At 37.8% G+C, this 24,286-nt stretch overlaps 1 protein-coding gene across 2 annotated transcripts in view; it reads right to left on the bottom strand.

Annotated features, from left to right (window-relative positions):
- The window catches only part of LOC150078196 (uncharacterized), an 881,600-nt gene that overhangs the window by 123,275 nt on the left and 734,039 nt on the right, over positions 1–24,286 (bottom strand). For both annotated transcript variants that reach the window (XM_090385307.1, XM_090385308.1), the window contains one exon: positions 22,127–22,301. In XM_090385307.1, coding sequence (XP_090241433.1) covers positions 22,127–22,301 — 175 coding nt within the window. The remainder of the gene's footprint in view (positions 1–22,126; positions 22,302–24,286) is intronic.

Genomic DNA, 24,286 nt, shown 5'->3' with positions numbered 1-24,286 from the left:
GTTTACAATATTTTGTTGCTGGTATTTCTTACAGAACACTTGGATATAATATTATTTCGAAAAGGAAATGTATTGTTACCATGCGTGGTCCATAAACTGTTTACTAATCTCTCTCTCTCTCTCTCTCTCTCTCTCTCTCTCTCTCAGGCGTCTCTGTAGCCAGGTGGGAAGGAGTAGCAGTGCGTAGCACACGCTTCTTGATTAGACCGGGGTTCGAGCCCGTCACCACCAAATACGGAGGATGCGGAAAGGTCAGGGAATGACCACCGCCTATCCCCGGAGCAATATGGCCTTAGTTGCTAATGCTCCTAAAAACCAAAATAACAAACAACTAACTAACTAACTCTCTATCTCTCTCTCTCAGTTTCTTCTGATGACTTTTTCTATCACTAGCATCCGGGAGAAACTTTTTTTTGGAATTAATACTTATAGAAAAACTCACGTGGGATCAACAATACTTAAAGAACATGTCAATGACTTGGAAATTACGTTTAAAAATGATTCTGGCAGCCGATTGTGCATTAAATTAACTTTGCAAGGTTTGTTTATAAGTTAACAGCATAGAAAAGAGATGCCCAAAGTACATCACAAGGTTTTATCCAGTCCATAAAAGAATTCTGAAAATTAGTGCTAGTCAAATCAGACATTCTATAAGCAAAACATGGAGTTATAGCTTTGCACGTCAGTTAGATTCAAGGCTACTGTTTAGATATAATCATGCACACCAACATTTTGATATATACATGTGACACAAAGCTGCAGGAGCTTTGAGATCAATTCTAGAAGTTTAAATTGTAAACTTTTTTTTTTCTTTTATTGATATTCATAATTAAATTCTAAATTTTAAAATATATTTTTCTGTTAAGCTGAAATGGTGCAGTTCATTATTTTTCAAGGAAGACATCATGCACCTTCATTAATTCTTATGGAGCAAAACATTATTTGATATTAAATCAACCCTTTTCTTACCTGGTTTACAAATCTCACAATATCTCTAATGTGGCCCTTCAACATAAGACTGAACTGGCTTGGAAATCAAAAATTCAAATTTCTATATTTACCAATTCTGAGAATTTTAAAGTTATCACTTAGCAGATTTTTCAGATTTAGTTAAAATTTTAAACAAAATTTTGACAAAAATTGTGAAAAAAATATTCCTCCAATGCAAGTAATAGTCATTTTCTCAACAAGAGATACACAAGTGGGCATTCTCTAAAAACAAAGTGCATCAGTGGGTGCTTTTGTTTAAAAAATTATTTAAAAAATGTATGTTTGCAATTTAAAAAAAACTGCATTATATGTAATGCGAAAAAATTTATTTGTTGCACAGAGCATTAAACTACAATACATAAAATTAGCTTTCGGCTGGGTGGCAGCCTTCATCGGATTAAAATACTTGAATGGCAGTTAGAATAGTGATGCACTGCAATGATATTGCGTGAGGCGCGTGGTTAATTGTTTGTTGATGTTTGTGGCTGTGACGTATGGTGGTGACGTGGCCAGCGTTTGTCTATGGATAGAATTACTGACTCTGTGATGGGATTAACTTGACAACCACTGTTCCTGTTCATAGAGGTATCCAAGCATTTTATATTTAACGATTCCAACCAGGTACGCCTTAGGTAATGGTGGGACCTGTCCACAACCACGACATCGTGGTGTGGGTCGATGTCGTGGTGGGTTGTCCAGACATGCTCGGCGATAGCTGAGTGTTCCACATCTGCCAAATGGATCGCCCTTTTATGTTCTGAGAGGTGTTTCTCGAGTCGACGTCCAGTCTCTCCAAAGTAGCAGCTCGTGCAGTCACGGCAAGAGATGCGATAGACCAAACCGCTCTGTAGAAAGGTGGGGACAGGTGCGTTTATGTTGGAAATGAGAGAACGCAGTTTCTTGCCTGGGAGTTGGATGCACTTTATCCCATGTGATTTTAGGATTCTACCGATCTGTTGTGACAAGTTGGGGTAGTATGGGATGAATGCCCTCGTGGATGACTCGTCACTGTTGGCGTTGCTGTTGGTCGTCACGCTGTCGCGTGCTTGTAGATCACACCTGTCAAGGACGTCGATAGGGTAGCCACACCTCGTAAGGTCTACTTTGACTCTGGTGACCTCTTTGTGCCTTTCATCTGCAGTGCTGGAGTGTGTCCAGGCGCGAGTTAGCAAGGTTCGAGCAGTGGAGAGGAGGTGGCCCCGTGCGTGTGCTGACCGGAAGTTGGTAAATTGGCCAGCACACATAGGCTTACGATAAACTGTCGTCTTCAAGCATGTGTCTTCGTGCCGGACAAGTGTATCTAGGTATGGTATAGAGTTGTTCGACTCCAGCTCAATCGTGAATTTTATGAAGGGCGATAGTAAGTTGAGGTGGGTTAGGAGTCGCTGACCTGAGTCTCTAGGGATGACTACGAACACATCGTCTACATAGCGACACCAAAAGGCGATGTGATCTGGTGCGTGTGTAAACGCACGTCCCTCTAACTCCTCCATTACGATGTTTGCTGTGACCGAGCTGACAGGGGAACCCATGGCTGTGCCATGTATCTGCTGGTAGATTGAGTCATTAAACATGATTGCACCCCCTGTTAAGCACAGTCTGAGGGCGGCGGAAATGTCATCAGGCGTCAGTCTAGTTCTGTTGCTAAGGGTTCCATCATTGTCCAAGAGTTGTTTTGCACAAGAGATGGCAAGTTCCACCGGGATGGAGGTAAAGAGTGATATGACATCATCTTGCGAGATGGATATAGTGCGGATCCTTTCTATGAACTCAACACTGTTGGAGACGGTGTTGAGACCAGTCGAAAGCTAATTTTATGTATTGTAGTTTAATGCTCTGTGCAACAAATAAATTTTTTCGCATTATGAATCCGGAGCACGTAGGCCTCTTTTATTATGCATTATATGTAGTTTATATTAGTTGTGTCCATTATAAATAAAATAAATTTGTGTTTATTCTTGATATGGCTGAGGCCAAAAGAGTTTACATATTCTTTATGACTGTAAATATACTGAATTAATTATTAATGGCAGCCAGGTTTTCAGCAGTACAGTTTCAACGATGGGCCATGTATTTTTCATGGTAGCATAGTGGCTTGAAACCACAACCTCCTTACTTGTAGCCACAAATACTAATCACTGGACAGTGGTGGCTGTGGACAAAATGTTAAAATAAAGGATGACATTACATAGCAAACAATTTCTTGCATAATCTAAAACAAACTTTATATATAGGTGCACGTGCACGAGACAGAAATAAGCCTGCTTGCAGATACATGCTGGTTGAGGCTATGAAAAGTATTTCTGAGGGAAATCCTGGTATTTCTGCACATTCGACCTGCAACCATTCTTCCTCTATTTTAATTTATCTCGCCATGTGTGTGTGTGTGTCAAAAGGAAGGATTTCATCAACATTCACTTATTCAATCCTTTCAAGCCCTTAAACACTTCAAATCAGATCCCCTTGTAGTTTCCTACTCTCCAGATGCTGCAATTTGCAAAACTAAAGCTTTTCCTGGTAAGAGCACTCATTTGCTCCCACCATCATCAGTCTTGATGCTCTTTCCTGCACCTGTTCCAAAAGATCTATGTCTTTCCTAAAATGAGGCTTCCAGACCTGTATGCAGTATTCCAGATGTAGCCTAACCACGGCATTATACAAGAGGATAATCACCTCCTTATCTCTGATGGGAAAATTCCTGTATATCACTGACAAAACTCAATGAGCTGTCTGACAGCCTATCTGCACTGCTCAGAGAACTTCATATTTGACTGCATAATTATCCCTTTTAATTTCTTTTTCATTCTCCAGTGCCCTGAGTCCCATACCATACAGCTGGTATGTAAATCTGGGATTATTCTCCATATGAAGTACCTTGCATTTGTTAACATTAAACTTCAATTGCCACTTCTCAGCTGATTTGCTTAATATGCCTAGATCTTGTTGCAGTAGCATATCCCAATTACTGTGATTAACTATCCTGCCAACCATCATATCATTTGTAAATATAGACATTAAGTATTGATATGTCTTCATCAATATTATTAATTAATATAGAAAACAACAATGGGCCCAGCACTGAACGATGAGGGCTCCATTAATAATATTAATCCAAGAAGAGCAGTGCCCACTGGTATCATTATCTGCTTTCTACTACTCAACTATCCCTTTATTCATGGCAGTAACTTGCCATTAACACTAACACCTTTCCAATTTGTACAGCAATGTTTATGTGCAGCAGTATCAAAACTTTTCTGAAATCCAAGTATACAATGTCAAATTAATTTTTGCATCCACTTCCTGTGTTATTATATCATAGTATCCAATAAGATTGATCAGACAAGATCGCCCCTTAATAAATCTATGCTGTGACTTCATTATAACTACATTCCTGTCTAGATGATCCTGCATTACTTCTTTAATTAGTGATTCCATTATTTTTCCTGTAATAGAAGACAAGCTAACAAGATCTGTGATTACTCAATTCACCCTTTAATCCTCTATGAATCAGGGATACATTACCATAGGGAGCTCCCATCAATCAAGGGATGCTCTTATAATAATGGCTAAAGGTTTGATTACCTCTTTTGCTGCTTCCTTTAATATAACTGGATAGATCCATCCACCCCCAAGTGCCTTGTTTACATTTAGCTTCAACAATTTCTCCTGCACTTTCCTCTGTATCATCACAAAATCATTCTACTCCCAATTAGAGTTTGATAAATGTCTGGCATCCCATCATTAAAGAATTCCTTATGTGTGAATGTAGATGCAGAATACCTATTCAGCCTGTCAGCAACAATTAGACCACTGACATCAAAGTAGACCAATGTAATTCAACTCCTTCCTTCTACTGTTAATATAAGTAGTCCTTACTGCTTTTCTTTGCCAGATTCTTGTAATCTGCCTTTGCTCGCTTAACCTCCTTTATAACTTGATTGCACCTAGTTTATATCTACTATAGGCTTATCACCTGATAATTTATATACATTCCATGCATTTTTCCTCTCTCTCTCTCTCTGTCATGTGTCTCAATATTTCATCTGACATTCATTTAGGTCTAAGCCTTGAACAGTATTTTTTTAGTTGGTATGCAAATCCTAGTAGTTTCCAAGATTAATTCCTTGAATGCATTTAAAATATGTTGTTGGTGACATCATTAGTTGGTCTCACTGTATAGAATTTAAAAACTGATACCACTGTAGTAGTAGTAGTAGTAGTAGTGGCACATGATGCAAGAAGGCAAGTGTAGGAGCTTACGCAGCATCAGCCAAAAAAAAAAAAAAAAAAAAAAATCACACCATTCCCTCCAAATACCTGTCCAGTTCCTCCTTAAATTTATTTAACCTATCAACTTCCACAACGACAGATGGAAGTTTGTTCCAGCAATTAACCACCCGCTGACTAAATGCAAATTTCCGCACATCTATTCTACATCTGTCCTTTCTTAATTTGAACTTATGTCCCCGTAGGTTCGTAATCTGAACAAGTGGAAGGATCCCATCAGAATTCAGCGTGCTCAACCCATTCAAGGCCTTATAGACCTCAATCAGATCACCGCGCAGGTGCCTAGTCTCCAGCCACTGCAATTTGCAGAACTTAAGCCTCTCTTGGTAAGAGAATCCCTTCATTCCCCTCACCAATCGTGTTGCTCTTCTCTGTACACGCTCAAGCAAATCTACATCCTTCCTAAAATGAGGCCTTCAGACCTGTACGCAGTACTCAAGGCGTGGCCTGACCATTGCCTTATACAGAGGGACAATCACCTCCTTTTCCCTGCTAGCAAAATTCCTATATATCATTGACAAAACCCCATGACCCGCCCTAGCAGCCTGTCTGCACTGCTCAGAAAACTTCATATCTGACTGCACAATTACTCCCAGGTCTTTTTCATTTTCTACCACCTTAAGTGTAGTACCACACAGTTGGTACGTTTCTCTGGGGTTACTTCTCCCCATATGCAGTACTTTGCATTTGTCAAGGTTGAACTTCAGTTGCCACTTCTTAGCCCATCTGCCCAAATTATCTAGATCCTGTTGCAGTAGCACACTGCCATTACTGTCATTAACAACCCTGCCAACCTTTGTGTCATCTGCAAACTTCGACATTAAGCCTGATATACCTTCATCAATATCATTGATAAATACACAAAACAACAGTGGACCCAACACCGAACCCTGTGGGACTCCACTAATAACATTAGTCCACGAAGAGCAGCACCCATTGATTACCACCCTCTGTCTTCTCCCACTTAACCATCCTTTTATCCAATGTAGCAACTTACCCTTAATACCATTCTGCTCCAATTTGTACAGTAGTCTTTCATGCGCAACAGTGTCAAAACCTTTCCTGAAATCCAAGTATACGATATCAAAATTATTTTTTGCATCCAGTTCCTTTGTAACCACATCATAATAACCAATCAAATTTGTCAGACAAGACTTTCCCTTAACAAACCCATGCTGTGTTTGAATTATTGCTGCAGTCTTGTCTAGATGATCCTGCAATGCATCTTTAACCAGTGACTCCATTATTTTACCCGGAACAGAAGTTAAACTAACTGGTTTGTAATTACTCGTGTCACCCTTCGATCCACCTTTGTGAATTGGGGACACATTTGCACATCTCCAGTCCGTGGGAACCTCCCCTGAGTCCAAGGATGCTCTCATAATTATGGCTAAGGGTTTGCTTAGTTGCTTTGCCGCCTCCTTTAAAATAACTGGATAGATCCCATCCACCCCAGGTGCCTTTCTTATGTTTAACTTCAACAATTTCTCCTCCACTTTGCTCTCAGTTATTACAAAATCATTAAGCACACTGCTACAATTTGATAACCTTCTTCCATTTTCAAACTGTAATAATTCCTCACATGTGAATGTAGATGCAAAATACTCATTCAGTTTGTTTGCTATCTGAGCAGGATCATCAACAGTTGAACCATTGATGTCAAGTGGACGAATTATATTAATCCCCTTCCTTTTAGAGTTTATATAAGTAAAGAAATCCTTGCTGTTTTTCTTAGCATCTTTTGCCAAAGATTTCTCGTAATCTGCCTTCGCCTGCCGTACCTCCTTTGTGACCTGATTACAGACTAGCTTATATCTGCCACAGGCTTCTGCGTTTCATAGTCTCCTCTATGAAAGCAAAAACTCTTCCTTTTGCCCTTTATGGTAGTTACATTAGCATTAGTTGAGGCATATCATGCAAGAAAGCAAGCTTATACAGCATCAGCAAAAAAATAAAAAAATAAATAAAAAATAACCCTTCCTATTTCACCCATCTGGTCATTCCAAATGTTTGTCTAGTTCAGCCTTAAATTTATTTAAGCTATCAACTTCCACAACAACAGATGGAAGTCTGTTCCAGCAATCAACTACCCACTGGCTAAAGGGATATCTGTCTTTCCATAATTTGAATCTATGCTCCCTCAGGTTCTTAATCTCAGCAAGTGGAAGTACCCCATCAGCACTGAGCCTGCTCAAACCATTCAAGGCATTGTACACCTTGAATGGTTACCAATTTGGGTTAATCTTTTATCCAATGTCATGGACACCACAACATCATAAAATTCCACTTCTCATCTGATGTCATAATGACCATGAGCAGGGCCAGATTAAGGATGAAATTGGCTCCCCGGCCATATTTAAATTTGAGGCCACTTTAATATATACATATGTATATTACACACATACATATAAATACAAATACTACAAAGATTTTTATATTCATATTGTGAATAATAATTTCTTGATAAAAATGTAAACTAAGAGGTCAAAATTGTTTTATGTTTTTTGACTTTAAAAATAAAATAATAATAAAAACAATTTTAATAGAAACTTTTAACTTATTAATTGCACAATAAAAGGGTATAAGAATAAAATTTAAACACTTAACAAGTTAAGTTTAAGAATGCTTTTATATTGCATGTTTTCTTGGTTTATTACTATTATTACCCTGGCCATGGCCGGTTTGGCCGTAGCACTAACACTACGGCCAAACATTAATGCAATGGGCCTGACCATGAGGATATTAACAATTTTAAAATTTGTTTTCCTGCTGTGCTGGCAAAACTATTGTACCGCCATCTATTTGTGTTTCATATAAACAATGTGGAAAATGAGACTAATGTTTATATTCAATTGATAATAGCAGGTGGTAGTTTTTGTTTAATTTAGAAGTCACAGTGTCTTGTATTCTGTATAGAATTGAAGTGTTTAGACATGGCATGAACATCTTGTAACAGCCTTTCTGATAAAGAAATTGAGAAATTGTTAAACTTTCTGATTAGATTTTGAATGTACTAAAAGTGTTATTTGTGTTAATATGTAACTAAATGAAAAAACTAATATAAAGGAATACTTGATCTGAAATATGGAAAATTGCATTCCATTTTTCAAGAATATTTAGATATTAGCATTAGCATTAGTAGAGGCATTTGATGCAAGAAAGCAAGCTTATGCAGCATCAGCCAAAAAAAAAAAAAAAAAAAAAACCCACTTCCACTTCACCCCTCTGTTTGTTCAAAATACCTGTCCAGCTGAGCCTTAAACTTATTTAGGCTATCAACCTCCACGACAAGGGATGGAAGTCTGTTCCACCAACCAACCACCCGCTGGCTAAAGGCAAATTTCCGCACGTCGATCCTACATCTGTCTTTCCTCAATTTGAATTTATGCCCTCTCAGGTGATCCTTCCGAGCTAGAGGAAGAATCCCATCAGCATTGAGCATGCTTAAACCATTCAAGGCTTTATACACCTCTATCAGATCACCTCGCTGGTGCCTAGTCTCCAGACACTGTAATTTGCAAAACTTAAGCCTTTCTTCGTAAGAGCACCCCTTTGTTCCATTCACTAATCTTGTTGCCCTTCTCTGTACTCGTTCCAGCAGCTCTACATCCTTCTTGAAATGAGGCCTCCAGACCTGTATACAGTACTCTAGGTGTGGCCTGACCATTGCCTTATACAATGGAATAATCACCTCCTTATCCCTGCTGGAAAAATTCCTGTATATCATTGACAATACTCCATGAGCTACTCTTGCAGCCCGTCTGCACTGCTCAGAGATATCTGCAGAAATCTCTATGAAATGGCTTCTCTGCAAAAATCCCTACAAAATAGAAAACAAAAGGAATTCAAAATGGGAGATCTGTTTGTTATTGTTATTTGGTTTTTAGGAGCATTAGCAACTAAGGCCATATTGCTCCGGGATATGCGGTGGTCATTCCCTGACCTTTCCGCATTCTCCGTATTTGGTGGTGACGGGCTCGAACCCCGGTCTAATCAAGAAGCGTGTGCTATGCACTGCTGCTCCTTCCCACCTGGCTACGGAGGCGCCGCCTGGGAGATCTAAAGTAAAAAATATATTTTCGGTTTTGCTGTAGGAAGAATTATTGCATTAGATGAAACTAATGCTGGTTTCAAGGATAGAATTTTATTCAAATGTTATATTCAACTAGGAATAGGGTATGGATCAGCCATTATGCTATATTTTGGAAGGCTTACTACTGAATTGATAAGACCAGGCTTGACTTTCACTACAGAAGGTGCTGCCAACCATTACACTGCTAGTTATTCATTCAGTTAAAAATAAATTTCCCTTCCAAAATTGAAGCCCTTGACATAAATTGTAATTAGGAATTACAATTGGGGGATTACAATTGGGGATTACAATATAAGGTCAGAGGAGTTTGCAAGATAGAGAGAGAGAGAGAAGATTACTATGTTTAGTAGTCACTCAAAGTCCTTGTAATTGATCATTCAGATATAATTTTCTCTTAATATATGTCCCACGTTAATACATTATGATCACTACCTCATAATGAGTCCTTAATGCAAAGTTTTCAGTATCAGTTAAATCCTTAAGTACAAATAAGGTTGAGAATGATGTTCTCCCATGTGGAATCTTTAAACGTGTTGATATAAGAAGCAGTCATATTTTCAATCAAGAAATATACTGCTATTGTGAAAGCATTAGCATTAGTAGAGGCATTTGATGCAAGAAAGCAAGCTTATGCAGCATCAGCCAAAAAAAATAAAATAAAATAAAATAAATAAATAAAAAATAACCACTTCCACTTCACCCCTCTGTTCGTTTGAAATACCTGTCCAGCTGAGCCTTAAACTTATTTAGGCTATCAACTTCCACGACAAGGGATGGAAGTCTGTTCCACCAACCAACCACCCGCTGGCTAAAGGCAGATTTCCTCATGTCTATCCTACATCTGTCTTTCTCAATTTGAATTTATGTCCTCTCAGGTGATTATTCTGAGCATGAGGAAGAATCCCATCAGCATTGAGCATGCTCAAACCATTCAAGGCTTTATACACCTCTATCAGATCACCTCACTGGTGCCTAGTCTCCAGACACTGTAATTTGCAAAACTTAAGCCTTTCTTCGTAAGAGCACCCCTTTGTTCTATTCACCAATCTTGTTGCCCTTCTCTGTACTCGTTCCAGCATCTCTACATCCTTCTTGAAATGAGGCCTCCAGACCTGTATACAGTACTCTAGGTGTGGCCTGACCATTGCCTTATACAAGGGAATAATCACCTCCTTATCCCTGCTAGAAAAATTCCTATATATCATCGACAATACACCATGAGCTACTCTTGCAGCCCGTCTGCACTGCTCAGAAAACTTCATATCTGCCTGCACAACCACCCCCAGGTCCCTTTCATTCTCTACCACTGTCAGTGTAGTACCACAGAGTTGATACGTTGCTCTGGGGTTGCTGTTTCCCATATATAGTACTTTACATTTGTCAATGTTAAACTTCATTTGCCACCTCTCAGCCCATCTGCTCAACCTTTCCAGATCCTGTTGCAGTAGCATAGTGTCAGTAGTGTCCTTGACAACCCTGCCAACCTTCGTATCGTCTGCAAACTTGGACATTAAGCTTGATATACCATCATCAATATCATTTATAAATACAGAAAACAATAATGGACCCAATACTGAACCCTGAGGGACTCCACTAATAACATTAGTCCACGATGAGCAGTGTCCATTGATTACCACTCTCTGTCTTCTCCCCCTCAACACCCCTTTATCCATAGCAGCAATTTGCCTCAAATGCCACACTGCTCCAATTTGTGCAGCAGTCTTCCATGCGCAACAGTATCCAAAGCCTTTCTAAGATCCAAGTATATAATATCAAAGTTATTCCCTGCATCCAGTTCTTTTGTGACTGCATCATAGTATCCAATCAATTTGGTCAGGCAAGACTTCCCCTTAACAAAACCATGCTGTGTCTGAGCTATAACTGAAGTCTTGTCTAGATGATCCTGCAGTGCTTCTTTAACCAGTGCCTGCATTAATTTTCCGGGAACAGAAGTTAAACTAACAGGTCTATAATTACTTGTGTCGCCCTTTGATCCTCCTTTGTGAATTGGGGTCACATTTGCACATCTCCAGTCCATGGGTACTTCCCCTGAGTCCAAGGAAGCTCTCATAATTATGGCTAAGGGTTTGCTTACTTCCTTTGCTGCCTCCTTTAATAAAACTGGATAGATCCCATCCACCCCAGGTGCCTTTCTTGTATTTATCTTCAATTATTTCTCCTCCACTTTACTCTCAGTTATTGCAAGATTCTCTAGCTTTCTGCCAGAGTTGAATACACCTCTGGCATTCCCCTCACTGAATAACTCCTCATGTGTGAATGTCGATGCAAAATATTCATTTAGTTTGTTAGCTCACCAAAGAAACTCACCAAGTCCCAGTCTATTTCTGGAAAATTAAAGCCCCACTCCCCATGATAATACATTCATGCCTGATTTCCTGCTCTTTGTGCTAGCATAAACTGATATCATATTTAGTGCACTCATTGGGCCTGTAACACACTGTTGTCATTTTTGCTTTCCCTTCACTTAAGTCACATCAGGGCCGACCGGGCTAGCCGAGTGGGTAAAGTACCTGCCCGGCAACCCAAAGGTCGCGGGTTCGATTCCCGCCTCGGGCTTGGATCAAAGTACTGCAAAAACCTTGGGAGGTGCAATATGGCCACAGAAGCCGATGCGCCAACAACTACCAAATCAAAAAAAAAAAAAAAGTCACATCAGACTGACCTAGTAATATCACCATTCCCATCTTACTCCACTCCCTCTCTCACAGATTTATAGCTGCCTGCACCTTCTACAGATTATTATTATAAACAAAACTTTTTCTCCTTTATATGGGATTTTTTCTGCCCCAAGATAGGTACTGGTAGCAAGTGCAAGGGGTGGTTGTTTGTGGCTGATTAATATTATTATTACTTGGTTGAGGAACTGTCTTATTATCCTGCAGGTGTTCAGGATCGTGGCTTTTTGGAGTTTCATGGAAGTGCTCTCTGGGGGGGGGGGGCTATTGTTGCTAGGTTCTTATGGAGGCCCTTTGACACTAAGCCTACAGTTGATGATGATTAGGATGGTCATTCCATATGCCACATATCTTTGGCTTCCTGTCTTAAGTCTGAGTAATTCCTGATCTTTTCTTCATATGTTTTCTAGAGATTATTGGTGTTGGGCACTGCTAAGTCGATCAGGTAGGTAGGTAGCCATTTTCTTCTTGGCTATCAGGGTTATGTTTGGTCTGTTGTGTGCAGTCATCTTGTCCATTATGGCACAGTCCCAGTAGAGTCTGTGATAGAGGTCTCTAATACATCCTGAGGCTTGTACTTGTAATAGGATAAACTTTATTTGATCAACTGGTATTTTTGCACTAGCTTCTGATGTATTATCCTGGCCACCTTGTCAAATCCATGAGTGTACTCCATCTGGGTGATCACACTGCATCCTGTAGTGATGTGCTGGATTGTGTCTGGGGCAGATGGCATCATGTACTTGTGTCATCTGTTACTCCGGGGTTCTTGGCAATGTATTTCCTGTGGTTCCTGCTGTTGATTACCTGGTCTGGATGGTGAGCATGAATTCTTCAGTCTCGAGGAAGAACCTTTCATTTGTGAGCCACGCATTAGAAGCCAGCTTCTATGTAGTCTTGATAGAGGTCATCTTTAGTAAATCACACATCAATACACTGTGTTCACTGCCACATAGTGGTTCTTCTATTTGTAGATTCTTAATGCATGAAGAATCACTGCTGATAATCAGATCATGAATATTGCATTCTCTTGTTGCCTCTCTAACATGCTGCTTAGAAAACAGTCATCCAATAAATCCCCAAATGTCTTGCTAGTGTGTGGGTGACAAAAACACAAGTTCCAGTCAATATCTGGAAATTTAAAACCTCCTTTATAGGACACTGATTTATTAGCCTACTCTATTTCTCTGTACAGTTGTTAACTGTACTCATCAGATTCATTTGGCCTATAATATACACCTATCCGTTTTCCCAATGCTTATGTCAGATGTCAAGGAGAATTGGTTCCACACCTACTCTTCAATTACGCTCACTACGAGGACCTGAGGCAAGATCTAGCTAATACCATCCCTGTCACTGAAAACCAACTGGACATTCTACTACAGACACCAGAGAACCTGGCTGCTTTACAGAACTTCTTGATGCAAGTATTAACACGCAGGAAAACCTCCTAAAGAATAACATAGGCACCGAGTGGGGATCTTCAGACAGCAGCTTAAAATTTAATTTTATTAATTTTAAAACTTTTATTTATTTATCTTTCTTTTTTCTCTTTTTTTTTGTTTTTTTTTTCGTGCTCTGCACTAGTGTACTTTTTTTCCCCCCTCTCTACACTAGTGTAGCTTTTTTTTTTATTACACCACAGATTTTTTCTATTTATTTTTTATTTATTATTTATTATTTTTTAAATTATAGCAGACTCTCGATTAACCAGGACACTTCAAAACTCCAAATTAAAAAAAAAAAAAAAAAAAATCAACCAGAAATCAAAAAATTCAAGTAATAACTAGAAGGTATAAACAGATATTTTCCAAGTCATAAATAAGCGACAAGCGGTATTATAAGTCATAATTGGGAGATTAGTGTATCTCTTATCTTGTAACCCCAGCGCTGTCTTCTAAAAAAAAAGCCACTAAAAAAAGAGAGAAGAAATGTTATTTTGTTTTAGTGTGTTGCATCAATTTTGTTGTGTTCCGTTGCAGCACAAAAGGAAATTTTGTTTCGTGATTTGTCAGGGATGTCAGAATTTTTTTTATAGTAAATTTTTTTTTTGTTTAGAAATCATGAAAATGATGGGTAAACGCAAAAGAGTTGTGTTTTCAGTTAAACAAAAACTTGAAATTATTCAAAAGTTTGAAAATGGTGCTTCTGTTAAATCTCTAAAGAACCATTATAATTGTTGGTGAACCATACACGACATTGTAAAAAATAAAGGGAAGCATCATATTGGACATGCGAGTAGTGCGTGGTAAGTGTTTTCATTTTTTATCTATCGCCATATTTTTTATGTAGGTTGTTGAACATTTTTCGATACAGTAAGTCCCTGACTTATGCAACTATGGATTTACGTAATTTTTTTTTTACTTGATTTTTTATTTTTATTTTTTTTAGAATTGTAAAATTTAAAACAAACAAAAATAATAAATAAATAAAATAATCAAAAATGACAATCACGGCACGCACAAATTGCACAAGTGAGATACTGAGTAACAAGCAAAAAAAATAGGAAAGAAGAGAAGATTCTTACAATTTATTTATGGTTTTTTTATTTTTATTTTTTTTATATGTCTGAAGATTTCAGTGAAGGGGATACACATTTCGCCATAATAACGTAAAAACCTAGAGAATTCCAGCTATTGGTATTATCACAAATGCAATAAGATCAAGTTTACTATCCATTTATAATTAGATTCACGAACAGAAAAGCCCAGTAACCCAGAAGATGCAAATTGTTTAACCCTGTGAAGTTCTTTTCAGAAAATTTCATTTTGACCGTTATCATGGTGTCGACTAAGAGAATAAGTGACAGCAGTACTAGTAAATCTACCAACAAAAGGAAAGCCATTGATTTGGATCAGAAAATTAAACTAATAAGGATGTATGAAAATGGGCCAAACATTAACAAGTATCGCACAGAATTCAGATTTGTCAATAATAATATAGTACCAATATGTTATTAATCATTCCAGAGTTACGTAAAACTCAGCGAAGTAAAAAGTCCTGGAACGTATCTCTTATGTATGTCGGGGACTTTGTATTTTTGGATTAACCGGGAAATCGATTATCCGGGATTTGTTTTTTACCATTTATCCTGGAAAATCGAGGGTCTACTGTATTTATTTTTTATTTATTTATTTATTATTTTTTAAATTATTTATTTTTATTATTATTATTTATTTATTTTTCTCTCTTCTTTCCCCTCTGGAATGGGAACCCCAGAGGAATCTGGCCCACCTTTTAGCAACATCAGGTGAGTCAGCATCTCGAATTGAGACAGTATGTGTTTCACTGCGACTGGTCCACCTTCCTGTGGTGTGGACGAGTACCCAGTATCATCTGTCCAGGTGAGTGATGCTTCTGGGTAGCCAAGAGGCCAGAACACACACACAATTCACACAAACCTCCGTCACACACATAACTGGCCCATTTGTAGTGATACTGTTCTTCACAGAGATACGAGGCAGAGTTGAACAGATGTTCTAGGAGCCGCCCCTCAAACCACCCCCCCAGGTGTGGGCAGGAGCAGCAGTTCATAAGCACACAGTTCTTAATTTTAGACAGGGGTTCGAGCCCATGACCACCAAATACGGAGGATGCGGAAAGATCAGGGAATGACCACCACATATCCCTGGAGCAATATGGCCTTAGTGCTAATGCTCCAAAAATAAAAAAACCAAATAACACACACACACCAAGTTGACTCAACATTGCACTGGACACTTATGTCAACTGGACCACATTGCTTTAGATTTTATGTGCTTCTTATCTAACAGCATAGCCCCCTCCGTCCTCTTGTCTGTACTTTCTTTAGTGGAGTTGTGGCACCTAGCATTGATATACATCCAAGTATACCAATGATAGGAGCACCTTACTCTTAGTTACTCTAACATAGCCAATGTATTTCCTTGTTCTGCGATGACCCACAGCAGGCCCTGAAATCCTTGGTACCTTGCTTTCTGGACTGCTGCATGTTCCAATAGAAGCAGTGCAAGAATCATTTTCACTTGTTTTCAGCTACTGTTACTCCATTACTCTGTGTATCTCCTAAAGCTAGCAGCGTTGGGGATACACAGACTGTCCAACCCACCTAAGCACTGTCTCAATAATATCAGCATGTATTCTTGCATCTTTCCTATTTAAACGTGTCCCATCCCTGTAGAATCAGTCTCTCCAGTTAGCAAGTAGTAGTAGTAGTAGTAGCAGCAGCAGTAGTAGTGGCATGTGATGCAAGAAAGCAAGTGTATGAACTTATGCAGCATCAGCCAAAAAAAAAAAAACACACACCATTTCCTCCAAATGCCTGTCCAGTTCCTCCTTAAATTTATTCAACCTATCAACTTCCACAACGACAGATGGAAGTTTGTTCCAGCAATTAACCACCTGCTGGCTAAAGGCAAATTTCTGCACATCTATTCTACATCTGTCTTTTCTTAATTTGAATTTATGCCCCCTTAGGTTCGTAATCTGAACAAGTGGAAGGATCCCATCAGAATTCAGCGTGCTCAACACATTCAAGGCCTTATACACCTCAATCAGATCACCGCGCAGGTGCCTAGTCTCCAGCCACTGCAATTTGCAGAACTTAAGCCTCTCTTGGTAAGAGGATCCCTTCATTCCCCTCACCAATCTTGTTGCCCTTCTCTGTACACACTCAAGTAAATCTACATCCTTCCTAAAATGAGGCCTCCAGACCTGTATGCAGTACTCAAGGCGTGGCCTGACCATTGCCTTATACAGAGGGACAATCACCTCCTTCTCCCTGCTAGCAAAATTCCTATATATCATTGACAAAACCCCATGACCTGCCCTGGCAGCCTGTCTGCATTGCTCAGAAAACTTCATATCTGACTGCACAATTACTCCCCGGTCTTTTTCATTTTCTACCACCTTAAGCGTAGTACCACACAGTTGGTACGTTTCTCTGGGGTTTCTTCTACCCATATGCAGTACTTTGGATTTGTCAGGGTTAAACTTCAGTTGCCACTTCTTAGCCCATCTGCCCAAATTATCTAGATCCTGTTGCAGTAGCACACTGCCATTACTGTCATTAACAACCCTGCCAACCTTTGTATCACTGCAAACTTCGACATTAAGCCGGATATACCTTCATCAATATCATTGATAAATAGACAAAACAACAGTGGACCTAACACCGAACCCTGTGGGACTCCTGTGGGAATAACATTATTCCACGAAGAGCAGCACCCATTGATTACCACCCTCTGTCTTCTCCCACTTAACCATCCTTTTATCCATTGTAGCAACTTACCCTTAATACCATTCTGCTCCAATTTGTACAATAGTCTTCCATGCGCAACAGTGTCAAAAGCTTTCCTGAAATCGAAATATATGATATCAAAATTATTTTTTGCATCCAGTTCCTTTGTAACCACATCATAATATCCTATCAAATTTGTCAGACAAGACTTTCCCTTAACAAACCCATGCTGTGTCTGAATTATTGCTGCAGTCTTGTCTAGATGATCCTGCAATGCATCTTTAACCAGTGATTCCATTATTTTACCCGGAACAGAAGTTAAACTAACTGGTCTGTAATTACCCGTGTCACCCTTCGATTCCCCTTGTGAATTGGGGATACATTTGCACATTTCCAGTCCTTGGGAACCTCCCCTGAGTCCAATGATGCTCTCATAATTATGGCTAAGGGTTTGCTTAGTTGCACCATCCACCCCAGGTGATTTTCTTATGTTTAACTTCAACAATTTCTCCTCCACTTTGCTTTCAGTTATTACAAAATCATTAAGTATCCTGCTACAATTTGATAACCTTGTGGCATTGTCAAACCTTAATAACTGCTCATGTGTGAATGTAGATGCAAAATACTCATTCAGACCATGTCAAGAAAAATTCTACCCAATGAGCTTTGCACAATCTTTCGAAGGCTGAACTGATTGACAAGGCTCTCCTCGCTTACTCTCTGTTATCGTGTCTGGGCAGAATTGAAGATGCTTTCAAATTCACCCCTAACTCGTGACTTTCTCTGAACAAATGCCCTATACTTTTTACTGCTCTAGACTAATGTTATTAGTGGAGTTCAGGGTTCAGTGCTGGGTTCATTGTTGTTTTCAATATTTATCAATGTTATTGATGAAGATATATCAGGCTTAATGTCTAAGTTTTCAGATGATACAAGGATTGGCAGGGTGGTTAATGAAAGTCATCAAGGTAAGCTACTGCAAAAGGATATAGGAAAATTAGGTTCATGGGCTGAGAAATAGCAGATGAAGTTTAAAATTGACAAATGCAAGGTACTGCACATGGGTAGCAGCAACCCCATGGTAACTTATCAACTGTGTGATACTATAGTCAAGTTAGTGGAGAATGAAAAAGACCTGAAGGTAATTGTGCAGTCGGACATGAAATTCTCTGAGCAGTGCAGACATGCTGCCAGGACAGCTAATGGGGTTTTGTCAATGATATACAGAAACTCTGCTAGCTGGGATAAGGAAGGATTATCCCTTTGTATTGTTAGGCCACATCTAGAGTACTGTATTCAGGTCTGGAGGACTTACTGCTGGAACAGAAGCAGATTGGCCAAGGGAAGAAAAGAGTTCTCTTACCTAGAAAGGCTTCAGTTTTTCAAATTGCAGCATCTTGAGACCAGGCATTTGTGGGGAGATCTGATTGAGATGTTTAAAGCCTTGAATGGATTCAGGCACCTGAATATTAATGGTATTCTTTTACTTGCTGAGACCACACATGAGGGGTCATAAATTCAAGTGGAGGAAGGATGGTTACAGGATAGATGTGTGGAAGTTTGTCTTCAGCCAGTGGGAGGGTTGATTGTTGGAATTGGCTTCCATCTGTTGTTGTGGCAGTGGATGGGTTGAATAAATTCAAGGAAGAATTAAACAAATTCTTGGAGGGTACAGATCGTTGAGATGTTTTTTTTTGGCTGATGCTATATAAGCTTGATTTTTTGCATCATTTGCTATTACTACTACTATCTGCTGTATAATGTCATCAACTTTTGCCACTGGCAGACATACCCTAGTCCTATATCATATATTAGTACACTATTCCCTACCCTGAATATCATTCACTATACAGCAGACTCTTGGTTTACCAGGATCGGATTAACTGGGACACTTCAAGACTCCAAATTAAAAAAAAAAAAAAAAAAAAATCAACCAGAAATCAAAATTCAAGTAATAAATAGAATAGGTATAAACAGATGTTTTGCAAGTCATAAATAAGCGACAAGAAGCAGCGTTATAAGTCATCATTGGGAGATTAGTGTACCTATTATATTTCTATATAATATCGGTGTAAATACACCATAGTTAACCCATAGATTTGAGCTACGATTGTAGCGTAGAAGGCATCGTTTTAATTGTATCTCATAATGTGGTTGCCTTCACAACAAGATAGCTACTATTGAATTACTTCAAATAAATAACGCTTCTCTAGTAGAGAAGACTACTGTTATTTATTTTCAGCGTACCACCACCCAGACAATCGTTTCAAAGCTTTTTGGCTTCGTCATCAGTGGGCGGGTAGGTAATACAACACGCCATCTCAGTTGCGAAGTTATATCCACATTATGAGAGATGCCAGAAGGGTGTGGTGGTAATGTATTTGGAAAATTAAATGCACTAGACATAATCCTTATTGGTGTAATATTTATTGGCATAATCCTATGGTGTAAATACACCATAGTTAATCCTTAACTATGGTGTATTTACACAGATATTATATAGTTAATTATCAAAACCCATAAGGATTATGCCTAGTGCATTTAATTTTCCAAATACATTACCACCACCACACCCTTCTGGCATCTCTCATAATGTGGATATAACTTCACAACTGAGATGGCTTGTTGTATTACCTACCCGCCCACTGATGACGAAGCCAAAAAGCTTTGAAACGATCGTCTGGGTGGTGGTATGCTGAAAATAAATAACAGTAGTCTTCTCTACTAGAGAAGCATTATTTATTTGGAGTAATTCAATAGTAGCTATCTTGTTGTGAAGGCAACCACATTATGAGATACAATTAAAACGATGCCTTCTACGCTACAATCGTAGCTCAAATCTATGGGTTAACTATGGTGTATTTACACCAATATTATATAGTTAATTATCAAAACCCATAAGGATTATGCCTAGTGCATTTAATTTTCCAAAAACTATTATATTGCCTATTGCAACCCCGCTGTCTTCACACCCACTACTCAAAAACAAAAAAGAGACCAAATGTTTAGTTTGTTTTAGTGCGCCATGTCGATTGTTGTGTTCCATCGCACTGCAAAAAGACAAATTTTGTTTTGTTATTTATGTCAGAGATGTCATAATTTTTTTATAGTAAATATATATTTTTGTTTAGAAATTGCGAAAATGATAGGTAAATGCAAAACAGTTGCCCTTTCACTTAAACAAAAGTTTGAAAACGGTGCATTCGTTAATCTTTAAAGAACCATTATAATTGTGGTGTACATCTACCAACAAACCATATGCAACATCGTAAAAAATAAAGGGAAGCTATTAGATTTAAAATCGACATCGCAAAAAATAAAGGGCAGCATCGTACTGAACACGAGTTATGCGTGGTAAGTTTTTTTCATTTTTTATCTATTGCCATATTTTTCTACATAGGTGCTGAAGACTTTTCAATTTCGATTTAACAAACATTTTTTGTTAATCCCTGACTTACGCAACTATGGATTTACGTAAATTTTTTTTCACTGAATTTTTTTTTTTTTAGGATTGTAAAATAAAAAATAAAATAAGCAATCAATAACGACAGTCACGGCACGCACAAATTGCACAAGTGAGATATGGAGTAACAAGCAAAAAAATAGAAAAAAAGAGAAGATTCTTATAATTTATTTATGAGTTTTTTCTTTTATATATAACTGCAGAATAACGTAAAATCCCACAGAATTCCAGCTATTGGTATTTTTACAAATGCAATAAAATTGAGTTTACTACCCGTTTATAATGAATTGCGCTAACAGGAAAGCCCAATAAACTGGAAATTGCAAATTGTTTTTATTGTTTTATGGTGGTGACCTCCAGAAATGTGCTTTAGTAAAATGTGAGCTCACGTGGAGTGATAATAGTGAGTTTTCGTCTTGACCCTGTGAAGTTCTTTACAGAAAATTTCATTTTGACCGTTATCATGGTGCCGACTAAGAGAATAAGTGACAATGGTACTAGTACATCTACCAACAAAAGAAAAGCGATCGATTTGGATCAGAAAATTAAACTAATAAGAATGTATGAAAATGGTCAAACATTAACATATATCGTGTGGAATTCAGATTTGTAGTAGCAATATGTTATTAGTCATTCCCAAGTTACGTAAAACTCAATGAAGTAAGAAGTCCTGGAACGTATCTCTTACGTATGTCGGGGACTTCTGTATTTTTGGATTAACCGGGAAATCGATTATCCGGGATTTGTTTTTTACCATCTATCCCGGAAAATCGAGAGTCTACTGTACTTCACTTTCTACAAAATGTACCTTGGCATTAGTTAATACCATTAGTGCATTACACAGCATTTCTACTATGTTTGTCATATCAAGCTATTGATAGAAAATTAGCTGGGTATCAACTGTTAATACAGAAATTTAAATTTATACATGAAAATATTTATTGCAAATATGCCATTGTAAATTTTAAAATGCTTCCAGTGGCCTTCAATTTTTATTTGTATCACTAATTGTTTTTTAAATGGAAAATATCTACAAAGAATTTGTGTTTGTGCATAAAATGTGCCACTATTATTTCCACACGCTGCTTTGGTTTCAGTTTCAAATTTTCTGTGGGGTAAAAGTAAAGCATTTGAAAAATAATTTTTTTTTTTTTTTTTTTTTTTTTTTTTGCTAAATAGGTTGCTATTAACAGATATTATCTGTTCTTATCAGACAATAAGAAGTCAAAATAAAGAATAGAATTATAAAGTGCACCATTTTAAAATATTTTCCCACCTTTTTCCCTGAAATACAGACGGCACATGCAACAACAATGACATGCCTGCTAGAGGGGGTTAAGTAGTTTCTTATTTTATCAAAATACTTGGAACCTACTCACTTAAAGAAGCTTCTTCTGATTCCAAGATTGATGCTATCACTTGCCTTTCCTGTGTAATTTCTGTTCTCATTTCAATATCCTTTAGAATAAGTGGAACTCTCATCACATGCTGGACTGGCGACACCAGAAGGTCGGTTAACTGCAATTTTTTGCAGCGAGGATCTCGGGAACACCACTACATGGAAGAAAAAGGTTTTTTTTTTTGTTTTGTTTTGTTTTTATGTTTCAAATTCTTATATTTTGTTCTTTTTTATGTGCCATAAATATTAAAAATTTCAGAAATCTGTACATATTTATTAAGTGAGTGATAAATAAAAACAGAATGTAACTTTTCTTCCCTTTTAATGTAACAAAAAAAAAAAAAAAGACTAACAGTGTTGCAAGGTTTTGTCACCTAACATTATGGAGCCAGTTATAAATCTGGAACAACATGGTGGGACTGATGAAATTAACAATCCAATACTGCTTCACATCACGATGGTTTCTGTCTTTCAGAGATCATGGTTAATGATGACTGTGGGTCTTGGGTTGTGGCTATTAAGGTGAGATGGCTGTTAGTTGAGAGAATTAAGAAAACTTTTTGTGCCTTAACTGTACAAGGTTAGTTCAAAGTGGTGCTGTGATGATCTAAGAAATGATCCAGAGATTATACAATGGGCATCCTAGGTGCAATCCCCCACATGGGTGCATCATAGGTGCACCCATGTGGGGGTCTAGGCTATGATGCTTATTGCTTGAAACATTTAAAATTGTATTTGCAGTGTTTTATATTATAACCATATAACTGAACTTTGTTAACACTTCTAAAAGCTGCCATGTGGAAAATATGGAACTACCCACTCAAACAAAATTTCTGGGTTCAGCACTGATAGGCATGTACAATAATTCTAGGTTCTGTATTACTCTTAAAATGGTAAAACATTTGTTGGGTCTGCTGGAAGCCAGCATGAACAAATAAAAAGAAAAAATAACTGTAAACAAAAAAAGAATGAAAGTTAACTGAATTGATTCCCATTGTGATATTTTGATTGCACTGGTCAACAAAGTTCTGGTAACATAAAAGAGAACTTACTTTTTAATAATTCTGTTATGTTATGTTAATTCCAAAATGCTTTTTTTGGAATTAACAAAACAGAAAGACTGCTATTTCTGTCTTACAAAAATTTAAAGTTTTGTTAGAAGCATCAGAAATAAAATCAAGATTATCAAAAGGTGCTTCTGCAATGAAACTAATCCCATATGGAAAAGTCTCCGTACTTTTGTATCACCAACTAATTTGAAATAACTTTTGACAAAGAAGACCCAATGGAATTTTTAGCCAAATGTTAGATGGCTTTCTGTCTTCCAACTTTTCAACTAATGCTGGAGTACCATACAGTTCTGCCGACCAGGCTAGCCAGGTGGGTAAAGTGCCTGCTTTGAAACCCAAAGGTCGCGGGTTTGAATCCCGCCTTGGGCTTGGATCAAAGTACTGCAGAAACTTTGGGAGGTGCACTATGGCCACAGAAGCCAATGCGCCAACAACTACCAAAAAAAAAACCCCATACAGTTCTGTGTTTCACTTACTTTGTCTTGTGTCTTTTATGTTAATGATCTCCCATTGACTGAAACCCCCAACCATAATTTTGCTAATGGTATGCTACATATCCCAGCATGATAAATCCTACTCTATAAAAACAAATAGAACTTCTTGATTATCATTCACCAATTTCTTAAATGCTAATCTCTATATAATTCTCCAGGATATTGGTAAACTTTGTTAACTTTAAACCGTCTATTAAAAAAAAAATAGTTTGCATCTTATTTTTCATAAGAAAGAGTCTACTGCTCTCATGTTATTTGAATGTATCAGAGATTTTTAAAAAAAGATAAATATCCAAAAAAAAAAAAACTGTGGCAGAGATCTTAAATTGGTTGAGAGAAAACTTTTACTTTGAAGGATGTAAAAGATCACTTCATCAGAATTTTTTTTTATAGAAAGATCAGATATCATTGCCCATAACCTGAATACCTAAAATAGATGCATTGTTTTAAGAAATTAAAAAAAAAAAAAAAAAAAAAATATATATTTAGATGAAACCTAGATGAATGAGCACCATTCTAAACAAAGGCATTGGCATGACAATAGTTTCTTTACGGATCAAAAAAATACCTATCAGA

This window comes from Mastigoproctus giganteus, chromosome 11 (genome assembly GCF_048544385.1).
Source record: "Mastigoproctus giganteus isolate SK-2022 chromosome 11, ASM4854438v1, whole genome shotgun sequence".
In the NCBI taxonomy this organism is placed as follows: Eukaryota; Metazoa; Arthropoda; class Arachnida; order Uropygi; family Thelyphonidae; genus Mastigoproctus; species Mastigoproctus giganteus.
Note: the sequence above shows the minus strand (reverse complement) of the source record. Positions and strands in the feature narration are given on the sequence as shown.